The 14,893-nt window shown below is 35.2% G+C and overlaps 1 protein-coding gene across 2 annotated transcripts in view; it reads right to left on the bottom strand.

The window, feature by feature from the left end:
* Positions 1-445: 445 nt before the first annotated feature.
* Positions 446-14,893, bottom strand: part of Art7 (arginine methyltransferase 7) — a 41,221-nt gene continuing 26,773 nt past the window's right edge. For both annotated transcript variants that reach the window (XM_081746268.1, XM_081746267.1), the window contains exons 8-11: positions 12,672-13,017; positions 8,909-9,145; positions 2,796-2,953; positions 446-782 (exon numbers count right to left, since the gene is read on the bottom strand). In XM_081746268.1, coding sequence (XP_081602394.1) covers positions 512-782; positions 2,796-2,953; positions 8,909-9,145; positions 12,672-13,017 — 1,012 coding nt within the window. In that variant the 3' untranslated portion in view covers positions 446-511. The remainder of the gene's footprint in view (positions 783-2,795; positions 2,954-8,908; positions 9,146-12,671; positions 13,018-14,893) is intronic.

Here is a 14,893-nt window from a genome sequence, read left to right on the forward strand (position 1 = left end):
GAGGTTCTTTTAGCACCCACCGAACTCGCTTTACGGAATTTGTTTGTCGTGCACCACATCATACACTGGACCATTCAAAATATTGAACATGTTCGACAATAGATTACGAATTGCCTCTATTCTGTTTACTTGATGCTGTTAATGGACGCCCGGTACGTGGCAAATCCGGGGAGTTCACATGACCATCTTCAAAGAATCCCTGTGAAGTTCACTCGGATTTTGTCCTGTTACCCACAAAAAACGAACTATACCTCTCTGTTCTTCACAAGTAGAGGAATGTAATCCTCGCGCCATCTTTGCTCAGTAACTGCCGATTACAATGTGAAAGTCAAAGTACTTCTCTTTCAATTTTCATGTCCCAGATCAGTATAATATCGCGTGAAAGCGATTGTGCGTTACATATTGATCAGTCCTTATATACACAGCAAAACTAAACTACAGATCATAACAGGGGTGCATTTCATTTATTGTAAAATTAAATAAAAAAGTCTAACAAATATTTCACTATTTATCAACACTGATTCTCATTTACAACGAAGTTAAAAATTATATCTCCATTATCAGGCACAAACTGAATAGAGTAGGTCAGATTATATCTTGCATTACTCATTCCAACCTTCTTGAAGTCTTGCATGAAGAAGATCCCTTGCCTCGTATGCATATCCCACTCAACTTGTTTATCTATTTGTGGCGGTGAAATAGGTCCCGTAGTGACTACGTACTTCGACGCTGGATCCAGATGCCAGTCTACCCATAGTGCTACTCCGTTACAAGTGCCTGACCTGTCCATTCAATAAATAAAATAAGTTTTATTAGTAAGGAAGGAAGTTCTGTAGAATTTTGGGTTGAAAAAAAGAAATTATCAGCGTTATTTATTCCATTGTAAGCCGACCCCGGAAATAAAATAAATAATACATTAATGAAGTATATAAAACAAGGAATAAAATTTCTTGCTAAATACTAATACATTCTGCTAAATTAATATGCTTTCTATCTAATATATTATATATATCCTCCTGCAAATACTTGAAATATTTGTTAAATCCAAACGAACAATACAAAATTTGCATTTCATTCTTGATAAAAACTAAAATACACTACAATTAGAAGAAAGTCCGCTGATTTCGCAACATTGAGTCTACAAGACTACAAAAACTTATTTATGCTAATTTCTACAAACATTTTTTCGAAACTTTTTCCTACTGTCTCGATGAAGAGTGTCGTCTACTTTACCGGCTGTACTAGCCGATACCGATTTTAAGCCAAGGAGCATTTTTCGAACCACAAAAATAATAAAATAAAATAAAAAATGAAATGAAATTAACTTTTACGTCCCACGGTTAAGCCAGCTAGGCTAGAGGAGACGATGAAATAATGAATGAAATGGTGGAATAAAGAGTGGGAGGAAACGGGAGAACCCCGAGAAAACCCACGCACACGGTGTTTGTCCACCACAAAGTTCAATTGGCGTGAGCTGGGATCGAACAAGGATCCCAGGCACCAGAGGTGAACGCTCAACCAATGAGCCACCGCGGCCCTAAAAAAATTAAAATAAATAAATAATGGGGTAAATCCGTAACAATTTTTATGGAGTAGTTGGTGAGTACTTCAAATTATATGCCCGTAGCCACACTCCCTCTTATAAAAATTGTTGCGGAAGTACCGCAGAATTCTGAAAGATGTGCTCTTGGATAGCGCACATATTAGTTCCTAAGTGAAGTCGACCCGAATACCGTAGGTCTTATAGGATTGGAGCTATGGACCTTTAAAGTTCATTTTCTCAGGTTTTCAATATCCTATAACTCCAACAGCAAGCATTTGTGCATACAGGCTGGTCTTTACATTTTCCCTTATCTTGGTGTCAGGAATCACCTCCCAAACGTTGTCGGTGTTATTTTGAAATACCCTATATATATATAGGGGGTAGAAAAAATCTAAAAACACTTCATACAGGACACGTAAGTTTGACCCTCCACTGTACAACACGTGTTGCGGTTGCCGATCCTTTTTTTTTTTTTTCAATGTGTCATGTGGGCATTCCTTTTCCGTCAGCAATAACCAGTTTACCTGTGAGTGTCGTGGTGTGAAAGTGGTGCGATAAAATGGGCGACCTGACAGACTTCCAAAGAGGCATGATCGTTGGTGCCCGTCTGGTTGGAGCTTCAGTAGCAACAGTGGCGAACATTGTGGGGGTATCGAAAGGTACTGTGTCCAATGTCACGAGAGCATACACAATTCATGGACAAACGACGTCTGCAAAGCACAACAGTGGTCGAAAGACAATCCTGTCAGATAGGGACCAGAGGGCATTAAAACGGATTGTAGCAGCTAAAAAGAAGACCACTGCAAGGAAAATTACGTCTGAACTCAATTCCGGCCTGTAGAACTCAGCTTCATCGAAAACAGTGCGACGGGAACTTCATAAAATGAACATTTGTGGCAGGGCCGATATCGCCAAACCCCCTTGTCACAGCAGTAAATGCGAAGAGGCGTGTCCAGTGGTGCAAGGACCACAAGGCGTGGACTCATGAATGGTACGAGGAACAATGGTACAAAATTCCACACACCACGACTCAGGAGCTGTATACGTCCATTCCGCGTCGGATTCAAGCTGTTTTGGACGCAAAAGGAGGCCCCACACCATACTAGGTATGATTTTCACACTTTTGCAAACGTTTTAGATTCTTTTGTTCAACCCTTGTATATATATGTATGTATGTATGTTCCGGATCAACTGTTTAAGTAATTACCAGATATTTCTTGACAAATAGAAAAGCACATAAAAACATACATACCCTTCTATTGCTGTTGATCCCAGTATCTCCACCTGTTTCTCTGCAACTGGTTGGGTAAAATCAAATTTCATCACTTGAACTGGTAAGCTCAAGGCCCTACAAGGATATTCCCACAATGGCTGAGCTTCCACAGCTGAATCACTTATGCAACTTGAAGCCTGCAACACAAAACATGGTTCACAGAACCGAAAACCCAGAATCTTTTAGAAATCACAATTTGGAAGGTTTTTATAACGAAACACATATCCGGTTATTAAAAGTAATATTTTCTATTACAGGGTGTCTACTAAAATTCCAAAATGAAATTTCGTGACTTTCTCATGACCTTTTATGTCCCAAACCATAAAATTTAGTAACATTCTTAAGTGCGAATTTGAGTGCGAATTGGGCCGAATTTTCATGCTTGCAATTTGGTAGCGTCTAAAGCCGATCATATAAATTTTTGGTGGTGAATTTTCACGTTTTATAGGACAAAAATTTTTAGTCTATACTTATATTTGTACAGATAAAAAAAATTGTGACCCAAAAGCTAAATTTCGTGACTTTTTCATGACTTTCATGACCGTTTTCTGATTTCGTTACTTTTTCATGATTCGTGACTTTCGTGACCGATAGACATCCTGTATTAGAAATACTCACAATTCACGTTTAATGGTAGCTACGGTACATAAAACTATTGTCAATGGAAAACAAATTCAAAGAACTTTTTAGCAGCTAATAGAACTGCCGCGTAGTTATACAGTTCACTGCTGAGACATGAGAAATGGTAGAAAATGTCTGCCACCAAAAAGAGAAGAACGTTTTTCCTCGATTTTCACGTTAACCAGTCTATTATTAGTAAACATCGGGTGCTAAGCAAATAAGCAAAATACCTATTTCTTAATGTTAAAGATGATAAAAGTGAACATAATGAGGCTCATTCCGCGGATTTTATGTTTCAATTTCAGCAGAATTTATTTTGTCTATTTCAGCCTAAATTGCCTTTATTAGTTTTTTGCCTACTGTTATATTGCCCTTATAGTATTTCCTATGATTTTAGAAAGGCTTAAGACTCAGTTAGGAGAGAAACATTGTACAACGTTCTTACAGAATTTGGAACACCAAAAAAGTTAGAATTAAGATACGTTTAAATGAATCCCCAAGTAAAGTCCGGGTAGGAAAACTCTTGTCCACGAGCTTTCACGTCAAGAATGGCTTGAAACAAGGAGACGCGTTGTTACCACTATTATTTAACCTCGTCCTGGAGTACGCTATTCGGAAAATCGAAAGTAGCAATCAGGGCCTAGGGCTGACTGGTATTCACTAGGTTATGGCGTATGCTGATGATGTAAATTTAATAGAGGATGATAGGAAACAATAGAAAGAAATGCAGAGGTCTTATTAAACGCTTGCAGGGACATGGGTCTAGAAATAAATGCAGAGAAAACTATATATATATATATATATATATATATATATATATATATATATATGGTAGTTCATCGGGATCGTAATACTGCAAATTATAGATGGATTAAAATACTAAATAATACTTTCGATAAAGTGGATACTTTCAAATATCTAGGATCAATATTAACAGACCAAAACCATATTCGTGAAGAAATCAAATGCCGACTAAAAGCAGGGAATTTCTGTTATTATTCAGTTCAAAATCTTTTGTTGTTGCGAATTCTGTCCAGTAATTGGAAGCTTAAAATATATAAAACTATTATCATGCCTGTTGTTCTGTATGGTTGCGAAATAGTCGCTTACTCTGAGGGAAAAATGTAGACTGAAAGTATTTGACAAAAAGATACTGAGACAAATATTCGGACCCAAGAGGAACAGGAATGGAAAATGGCGGAAACTTCATAACGAGGAACTACAATTTATACCGTTTACCAAACATTGTTAGGGTATATCAAATCTAGAAGGTTCAAGTGGGCAGGTCATGCAAACAGAATGGAAGGAAGTAGGAATGATTTCAAAGGTTTAACTGGAAGTCTAATCAGAAAACGACCATTAGGAAGACCTAGGCAGAGATAAGAGGACAATATTAAGATGGATGTCGCAGAGACAGGAATACAAAGTAGAAACTGGATCCAGTTGGCTACGGATAGAAGTCAATGGAGAGATTTTGTGAGCACTGCATTTAACCATCAGGTTAAATAGGCCATAGAGTTTAGTTAGTTAGTATTGCCTGTTTTTAGCTTTCTCTTCAAAACGAAGACTTCAGTGGAAAAACTACATAGATCTCCAATTTCCTAAGAGGTTTCTGTAGCTTGTGGGATACGTGGCAGCTCGTGGGATAAAGAGAAGGATAGACCAACCTTAAGATAAATACTACTTTATTGTTATTGTTATTACTACAATATTATTATTATTTGCTTATTAAGTAAATTGTTTAAAAAGTCAAAACTGTAGTTGTATATTAGACCTAAATATAAGTATAGACCAAAAATGTAACATAAAACATTTATACAAACTTCCAAACGAAACCGTTTTTTTATTACTGAACTGAATAGATAAGAAATTGAAGTTCCTTTATTAAAACATTACATAATCCGTCTGTAGATGTGTCTGTAAGAGCAACGATTTTTTTTTTTTTTTCTTAACAGATTTCCCCTTATTGACACATATCAATATTATAAGGAACTAAGATGTTGTCGAGACATCAGTTGTTTTATCCGCTTGTACTGCTACGAAATTAACTTGTTTAATATCTCCTATTCCGTCCAAATATTTGAGAAATATTGCGTTCAACAGATCATTTTTATTTTTTACATGTGTTTTTGGCCACGGCAATCTAACCTTATAATGTAGGAAACTAAAAATACTCCCGCCCCCTCTGACTAATAAATCATGCAGTTTCATAATGGATCCTCAAGGCTAGTGTACGGGCGCCGCAAAATTTCAAAATGCCTATTATCTGTTTTAATAGGTGCCTATTCTTACTGACACATAAATTCCTTTATAGAACTCTTATATCCCTTGTTAATTTACGACGAAATTTTCATTGTTCCCAAGGTTCTAAATTTCAATGCATTATTAGTAAGAACAACGCTATACTCGGGTTTATTTATTTCTTCTGATAGATATTTTAAGTAGGAAAGTTCCGGTTTTGATCACATCATCTCACCTGCACCACTACCCTTCAGTGAGAGGAGAGCAAATATTGGTGAGTGCGAGAGAACGAGATCCCTCAAAACACGTCGTTTTTGTTGGGAGGGACCGGATGCAATCATATTGGTTTCTCTACCAATCCTGAACGAGGAGGGGTTTTCTTAGCTGGTTCATGATGTCTCACAATCTGCTTTGCTCAGATTGTTTGTGACGCGAGTCAATGCAAGACGATACTAACTCCATATCAAGCCACCGCAGGTCCTTATTGTATTGGTTATGCATGGATCGTGTCAGCGGCATGCCCAAAAGGGTAGATAGAAAATGGAAAAACTGACATGAAGGAGTCAGTCTATTGTTTTCGGCTAAGAGAAGACTTATAATTACAACACAAGTAAATCAACTAAGATTACCAAGATAACACATTAAACGTCAAGCTCTACCCACATGTACAGAAATAATGTCTTAGCAAGAATTGTAAGTTACAGTGGCTAATAAGGACTTGGACAAATTAAAACGGACAGGACAAGTGCTCAGAGGTGGGTCAAATCGACATATTTTTGAGTGCTTTAATAGGCTCGGGTTACAAGCGTATAAAATAGAAAGACTGGTTTAGATCTTGAGAAGTAAGATGTACGATCAGAGACATAAGTCTCAAGTAACAACTTTAGAAGATATGTCGTTATCATATGAAATAGCAATTCCTTGTGATGGACTACCAAAACTTATTACATTAAAATATACTTAAAAACTATAGTCTAACTCTGCTGCTGCTGGTTCCAAGCCCGGATGAGAACAGAGAGTTGGAGTAGAAATTAAATGAAATCTTTGAGTTTTACGTCCCACGGTTTTGCCGGTTAGGCTAAAGGAGACGGTGATTATGAGAAATGAATGAAATGGTGGAATGAAGAAAGTGGGAGGAAACGGGAGAACCCCAAGAAAACCCACGCACACGGTGTTTAGAGTTGGAGTAGAAAGGAGGGGTCAACTCTACAAACTGACCACATAGAAGAAAGAATCCATTCTGACAGGTGACGTTTCTAATCCATATGAGAAACAAGAAATTCACTAGGAGACCTCCACGTTATTCCAAAAAGTACATTCCAGGATGCGTTCATGATATGTAACACACGCTAAAAATGTTCCTTTAATAGTGGGAAATATTTTGAAGGAGATATATCTGAATAACTTCGACAAACGGTAAGTACCATTATATTCCGAATGGTCGGTTTCTTCCTGGACAAACTTCGTATATTAAAAATAAACCCAATTTATTAAGAACAAATTGACTTATTTTAATAACAGAATGCAAACTAATATAAATAAAGCTCTTTTACTCATTAAGTACCCACTGGTAACAATGGCATTTATGACCGAAGTCATCTTCAGCATAAACTGTTTAAAGATTGACTGATTGAATATTGTACACTTAATGGTACTTTAGCAGCGGGGCGGACATTTAATGGTACTACTAAGGGACGTCAAAAGCGGGGCTACTTATCCCCGTCACGATAAGGCCAAGGTCGACACATTTTGTGGATTGAAAATTTAAAATTAAACTTCTAAAAACGGGAACTTCAAGTAAAAACATGTCAATAAGGCGTTAAAACAAAATGAAATAGAACATGAAAATGCTAAAAGAATAAACAGCGAAATATAAATAACACATGACAAGCAAATATTAGAAAGGAAATCTCTGAGCGCATTATTTACTTCAATCTCATGATAAAATTAAGAAAAGGTCCCTAGAAACTGCATTTTCTCCTAAAACTCGGTTCAGTTTTAGGAAGCCCTAAACATTCCCTGAGGTCTGAGCATTCTGGACATTCTCCAAGAAATGTGGCAAATACTCTGTGAGAAAAATTCTAATGAAACGTTGACAAGAATTAAATTGTCGGTGAATTTGCTTCCATGTATAAACAAGTTAAAACAAAGTGTACTCTTCCATATATGTGCTTCTTTACTATGGAAATAAAACTTTAACGCGTTAATGTAGCGTAAGAAATAATAGAGAAGGTGAGTAAATGGAATATTCATTTTTCTGGGAAGGTTGAGTAGTTGGGTGTAAATATACAGTTTAAAAAAAAAAAAAAAAAAAAAAAAAAAAAAAAAAAAAAAAGACCACGTTTGGGAGGTGATTCATAATACTAAGATAAGACAAAAAGTATAGACCAACCTGAGTGCAAAAATTCGTCATTTCGGAGTTATAGGCTGCCGAAAATATGAAAAAATGAACTTAAAGGTCCATAGCTCTAATACTATGTGACCTACCGTAGGAACTAATATATGCACTTAGGTAGGAACTAATATATGCGCTATCCAAAAATATATGTTTCAGAATCCTAAGGTACTCACGCAACAATTTTTATAGAGGGGGTCTCGCTACGGTCATATAATATGAAGTATTCACCAACTACCTCTATAAAAATGGTTGTGGAAGTACCGGAGGATTCTGAATCTTGGATATTTGGATAGAGCACATACTAGTTCCTAAATGAAGTCTTAGGCCGACTACGGTAGGTTCCATAGTTTTGGAGCTATGGACCTTTAAAGTTCATTTTTCATCTTTTCGATAGCCTATAACTCCGAAAGGAAGCATTTGTACACCTAGACTGGTCTATACTTTTTGTATTATCTTGGTATCAGGAATCACCTCCCAAACGTTGTCAGTGTTATTTTGAAACACCCTGTATAATGCGCCTGCTACTTTTCAGCGAGCTTCAAGGAGGAAGAATACTTTAATTATGCTACATTAAATCGTTAAGATTTTATTTCCGGGAAATTCGCCGATAGGATAATACTTCTAGAATCGCTGTTTTCTTAAAAGAATTTGTACTGAAGAAGGTGGCAAACAGTCACTGAAACGTCTACGGTCAAGGGTATCATTGTTACCTGTGTTTTATCCATCTGTTTACGTGAATAAAAAAGATTTGCTTTAAAAAATAGCTAATTTATTGGAAGATAAAATAAATACACTAAAAATGCAACTAAAATCAAACGTAAACGTACTTTACCTCTATCAACAAGTCAAAACTTTTCATTTGAAAGCCTTCAACTTCATGTAGCGGTGCTCTAATTTTCCATAAATCTTTAAATTCCACAGCTATTGCCCAAATTGTTGCAGACGAAGGAATGGTAATAGCGTTTCGATCAAGTAAATGAGTAATATCACTCTTCCAGTACCAAAAATAAAAATTATGCCATGGTAACAGCGTAGTAAAAAAATGTGGTTCTCCAAAAACCACTGTAACCTGAAACAAGATAATGATGTCAAATTTCTCGAAAATAAATTGCGTGTGAAACCTTGAATTTTAATTTGTAACATCTAAGACTACACTAAAGTTATGTCCATCTTCATTAATCAGTAAACGTACCTTGTTGTTTTAGATAAGGTATAAATGGAAAATATATAGTCGTATTGTATTATTATTATTATTATTATTATTATTATTATTTTCATTCTAGCCTATTTTCATTCTCACCCTTGGATTTACCCTATGATTATAGAAATCTAAATGGAAATCTGAAAATTACCACAATGAAAATTATTACAAGCCATTACAAGAGAATGATTAATGTATGACAGTTTATGGAATATATTTAACATAATCGTTACATATGCTATCGTGTATGTTGATATGTATTGGAATCTAATTTACGAAAATAAAATCACTTCAATTTTTACTTTACTCCAGCATTTTATCTTGTCCTGCATCTACTGAATACACAAGAACTGGGTTATCTGGAAAATTCTGAGCGTCATCTATTTAAGAACGTTGTGCATTCATTCGCACAGTCTATAATCATGTTATATGCTGGAACCGCTAAAAGAAAGTGCATTCGAATGACCCTCAGTACAAGGTAGCCTTATATAATAAAAGGAAATAAACTCTGCATACGTATTGAAACCTTTCCGCAACTGCATAGACACATGATCTTTGACAAATTAAGATTCGGAAATGGTTTGAAGAATTCAAAATCCGGAATTTCAATCTAAATGAGAGCGAGTCGCCCCGAAAGATATTCAGAACTGGACAACGGTCTCATAAAAGTCTAAATTCAAGACAATTGAAAATTAATGAATCGGAGAGTTATCAGAGATTCTGAAAATTTCTAAATGAGCTGTTCATGAATTCACGAACAATTTTAATTTGAGTTTGGATTTCACACAATCTGAGGGGGGAAAACTGAATAGACATGTTCTATTTACGATACACTGTTGAAAAGCAAAACAAAACAGAATCGCATTTGGTTAATAAATAGCGATTAAAGAAAATAAAATAAATTACACCGAATCTTGAGAGCACAAAGATCATATGTCCAGTTCTCTAAACTTTTCAGGAGACTGTTTCGAAGTGGTAAGTTTGCCCCAGCAAAGCAGAGTGTTTGAGCTTAGCGACAACTCTTCACTGTGTATTACCAAAGAGCTATTTACAGTGAACATATGATATTTGTGCAGGTCCTCTCAAGACTCAATATATCAACCATGACGTGCGGAAACGATACTGAGACCTGGTTTCAAACCACCACCACCACCAAAAAAACAGTAAATATTTGTGTAAAAACTAATAAATGGGTTTCAAAGGCCAGTTGCACTATGCTTGCTTGTACACAATCAATGATTAATTTGGATTTGTGGTGCAGCCAGCTGGAGAAATTGAACCAAAATATTTCATAGTTGAAACCGAAACTGGCAAACAAAAAAACTATGATTTTGCACCAATACAACACAAAACCTCGCGTTCCTTTAGTAAAGTGCCGACAGATACAAGACAGGCTTTAATGCTTTGCCTCACATCAAATTTAGAGGACACTGCTCCACTCAACTTCTACTCATTTCACTCTCAAGCACTTTTATTATTATTTTTTAAAAGGAAAATTATTTGCTGATATCAACACTGTCAAAAAATGATTTCAATGACTTTGTTTGTGAGCCAGTTCAGTTCTTACGCGACCGAAATTTTAAACTTCCCGGAGCAATCTACAAAGCATCACAATGAAAAAATTAAAAATAAATAAATAATAAAAAAGAAGAGGTTTTCTTCATTTCATAAAAATATTTTATTTCTGTGTAATGAAACGCTCTGAATTTCCCTAAAAATCTAGTATATGTAGAAATAATAGAGAAATTTCTCAGTTAAGTTCTTATGACAATTTTTTACATCAATTAAAATTGTAATTAACAAGTACTTAAGAAAAAAAAAAACTTACCTTGCGTCCGCGAAGAAAAACAAACTTCTTACTGTTTCGTTGCACTGGCAACTTTTTCGAAGTCAAGATAAAACTAACACTCATCTAACTGTATTCCTAGAAGCTAATGTATGCGAATATTCTGTTTTGAGGATTTTAGTGGCTTAAAACATGTTATGCAATACCTTATTCACGTATTTATAACTTCAGTATCATGGACACAATATTTTCTATATGAAGTATTTTCATGATGTAACGTGTTTTTGAGAAAACAACTTTCATGTGATGGCTTAACAATCTAGATGTTCTCCTTAAGGTTGATTTAAAGGGGCAAGTTTTGCCGATAGATGTCATCACAATCTTCGTATTTCTCTCTCACGTATTTTTTAACCTTTCACGAAAATTCATGATTTCTCTTATAAATTTCAAACTACAGACTTCAAATTTTTAGAGAAGGAACTTCATAACCTATCAAAGGCAACTATCCGTGCCGACTTTTTATTTAGAATTTTCTTCATTGTTGAAACAGTATATTGTTAAAGATTTGGATATCCAATTTCAACAATCAAGCCATTTCAACAATGAAGAGAATTCTAAATAAAAAAAATCAGGACGGATTGTTGCCTTCGATAGGTTATGAAGTTCCTTCTCTAAAAATCTGAAGTTTGTAGTTTGTAGTTTGAAGTTTGTAAGGGAGCTCGTGAATTTTCGTGAAAAGTAAAAAATACATGAGGGAGATACGAGGACTAGTGACTTCTATCGCCAAAACTTGTCCCTCTAAACCAACCTTAAAATTGTTACCAAATTAGTTATCTTCAATTTACAGGTATATATAAGTATTAATATTTCCTTGGCAATCTTCTTGATATGGTCTTTAACCTCCTTTAAACAACTACTATGTAATCCTTTCGAAGTTCATTATTGCCAAATCATATTCCAGAAGTGCTTTTGTAATTTTTGCGGTTTTCCAGAAACGTATGAAACTTACATAAAGAAATTTCGGGGTAATTATTTTTTAATATTTCTAGGTATAGATAGTTACTTCTGTGAACTTTTCTGTTATCATGTATTTAAAAAACTTAAGCCTTAAGAAATATATATTATTTCTGGAGGCCCTAATATTAATTTACTGGAATGTCCCCAGATCACACTTTCGTTTCAAAGGTTTTTCTTCTTTTCTTTTAACGGGGAGATAACCTATTCCACGCTTCATTTATACATTCATGTTCGTATCGTATCATACGAAGTAGGAAAGTTTTACCTTGAAGCGGCCCCCTCGAATGGCGGGAAACTTAAATTGGGAGATAACTCCTCCCCTTGCCCCTACAAGTTACCCACTTGCCAGTAAAGCAGTGCATTAGATTACTAAAAACGCTGCCAGAGAGGAATGAAAGAGTAAGAAGTTTTTTTTTTTTCTTTTCAGTTACAATTTTATTTTTTTAATCTCTACGTTTTCCTACATCCAAAAATGTTTGTCTATATTCTTTACGATATACGTAGAAGAGACGAATAAAAGGCACACCAATGAATTAGTAATAAGAGCTTATAACGAAGAATAAATTACAAAATCATTAGCATAAATCTTACCTTTCCAATTAAATCCGAATCATTCATTTCTTCTAGACTGTTTTCCAATATAACTACATTGTTATCAAGTTGATTGTATGAGATAAAAGAATCAAGGACTCTTCGTGCCAACAAATTATTTTCTATACAGTATACTATTTTGGCTCCTAGTTTTGCTGCAAGTAAACCGTACAATGTTCCATCGCTTAGACACAGACATACACTATCTGGTGTAATATATTCACTTAAGGCTTTTAGATATAACTGACGACGAACACTGTCATTCATAGCACCAATGCGAGTCCGACTAAAAGCCATATGCAAACCACAATGACACACTGGCCTCGTATCTTCATACGATTTTTCGCTGAGAATAGAAGAAAAAAATCTTTAAGATAGGTAGGTTTTAATATGTATGTTCATAGAGTATTATCAAGATCACAATGTACTGTATGTGTAATTGACAACAAAAATATAACACGGAAATAACGATGTTGTAAAACATTCTACGAGGTCATCTATGTTTACACTATATCACTACGAAGTTCAGGAATAATTTACTTTAATTTCCCCGTCGTTACAGAACGCCTTTCACAGCTAAGTGGTTAACAAGTAAAAACAGTACACAGGAACAGTAAATATCACTCAATAGTGCAACAAATTATTCAGTCTTATCCCATTCATATACGTAACGTGTGAAAATATTAACAAGATCTTTAAGCCTACACTGGCATAAATGGAAACCGATGTTCATGTACAGAAATCTATTCTGTATAAAGTAATTCAGATTGAAAAGGTAGCTCCGACGAGGGAAGACCTGGGTTCGATTCCGGGGTAGTTCAAGTGGTTTCAAAAATGAAATGAAATCTTTTACTTTAACGTCCCATGATTATGCCTATTAGGCTAAGGGAGACAATGATTAAAGCAAGTGAATGATGATGGAAGAATTGGTGGAATGAGAAAGTGGAAGGAAACAGGAGTACCTCGAGGAAATCCACGGACACGATGTTGTCCACCACAAACTTACTTGGCCGGGGATCGAAACATGGACGCCACGCACCAGAGGTAACCGTTTTACCACTGAGCCACCGTCTCCCCCTCCCCACCAAAGGTTTGAATCCTACGTTAAACTGAAAGTCCGTATCTCATATAACCTATGTACTGAACGGGACGTTACACTTCTAAAATCCAACCATCAACAATCAGAAGAAGGCTTGTTAATGATGGACACCGAAGTGTGCTTTTAGTGTGTGTTTGCATAAATAGCTCGAAGAAAATATTGACCACAGATTCAAATTACTAAAGAACTCACCTATAAGCTTTCTATAACACCATAGATACTGACATTCTATCAACGAACCATTGTCCCCTTGGTTAATGTGATTAAAAAAAAAAAAATACTTATGCTACTACACATTTCACATTATGAAATTGCTTCCAACTCACAGTTGATGGAAAACTATATGCAGATAAAATGAATTATTCCTTGAACATTAAACACAAATGAAATGGTTACGTTATAGGTTTCTGGAACCGAAGAAAAATTGTGACCATGTGATCAAATTTGCAGGTGTACAAAGAGTACTCACTTAAGAATGAAAAGGCGGTTTAAATCACTGAAAACTTCCAATATATTAACATTACAAAGATAACGCAGAATAAAAACGGGTAGTAGGGAATATGTTCCTATTAAGATGTAGTACTGTACTTCAAACTACAAATCTTTAATATTTCAATAATTGCTCTTTTATTAATTTAGCGCAAGTTTTAGAAAAAAATTCTGTTGTATATCTATATCTATCTATCTATCTATCTATCTATCTATCTATCTATCTATCTATCTATCTATATATATATATATATATATATATATATATATATATATATATATATATATATATATATATATATATATATATAGAGAGAGAGAGAGAGAGAGAGAGAGAGAGAGAGAGAGAGAGAGAGAGAGAGAGAGAGAGAGAGAGAGAGAGAGAGAGAGAGAGAGAGCTGTGGCTTGGGTCTAAAAGGACCAATGTCACTTTTTGGCAAAAATGAGATACTCTTCAATTTTAACGTCTATAAATGGATGTTTTCTTGTGCAAGAGCAAATGTCAACACGAAATAGTTTGGAATATATACCATTCATATTCACATCTGCTTTTCTTGTACAAGAAAATATCCATTTATAGGGGCTAAAATTTGACGAACATCAATTTTTTGCCAAAAAGTGACATTGGCCCTTT

The sequence above is a fragment of the Thermobia domestica genome, chromosome 18 (genome assembly GCF_964235325.1).
Source record: "Thermobia domestica chromosome 18, izTheDome1.hap1.1, whole genome shotgun sequence".
Taxonomy (NCBI): domain Eukaryota; kingdom Metazoa; phylum Arthropoda; class Insecta; order Zygentoma; family Lepismatidae; genus Thermobia; species Thermobia domestica.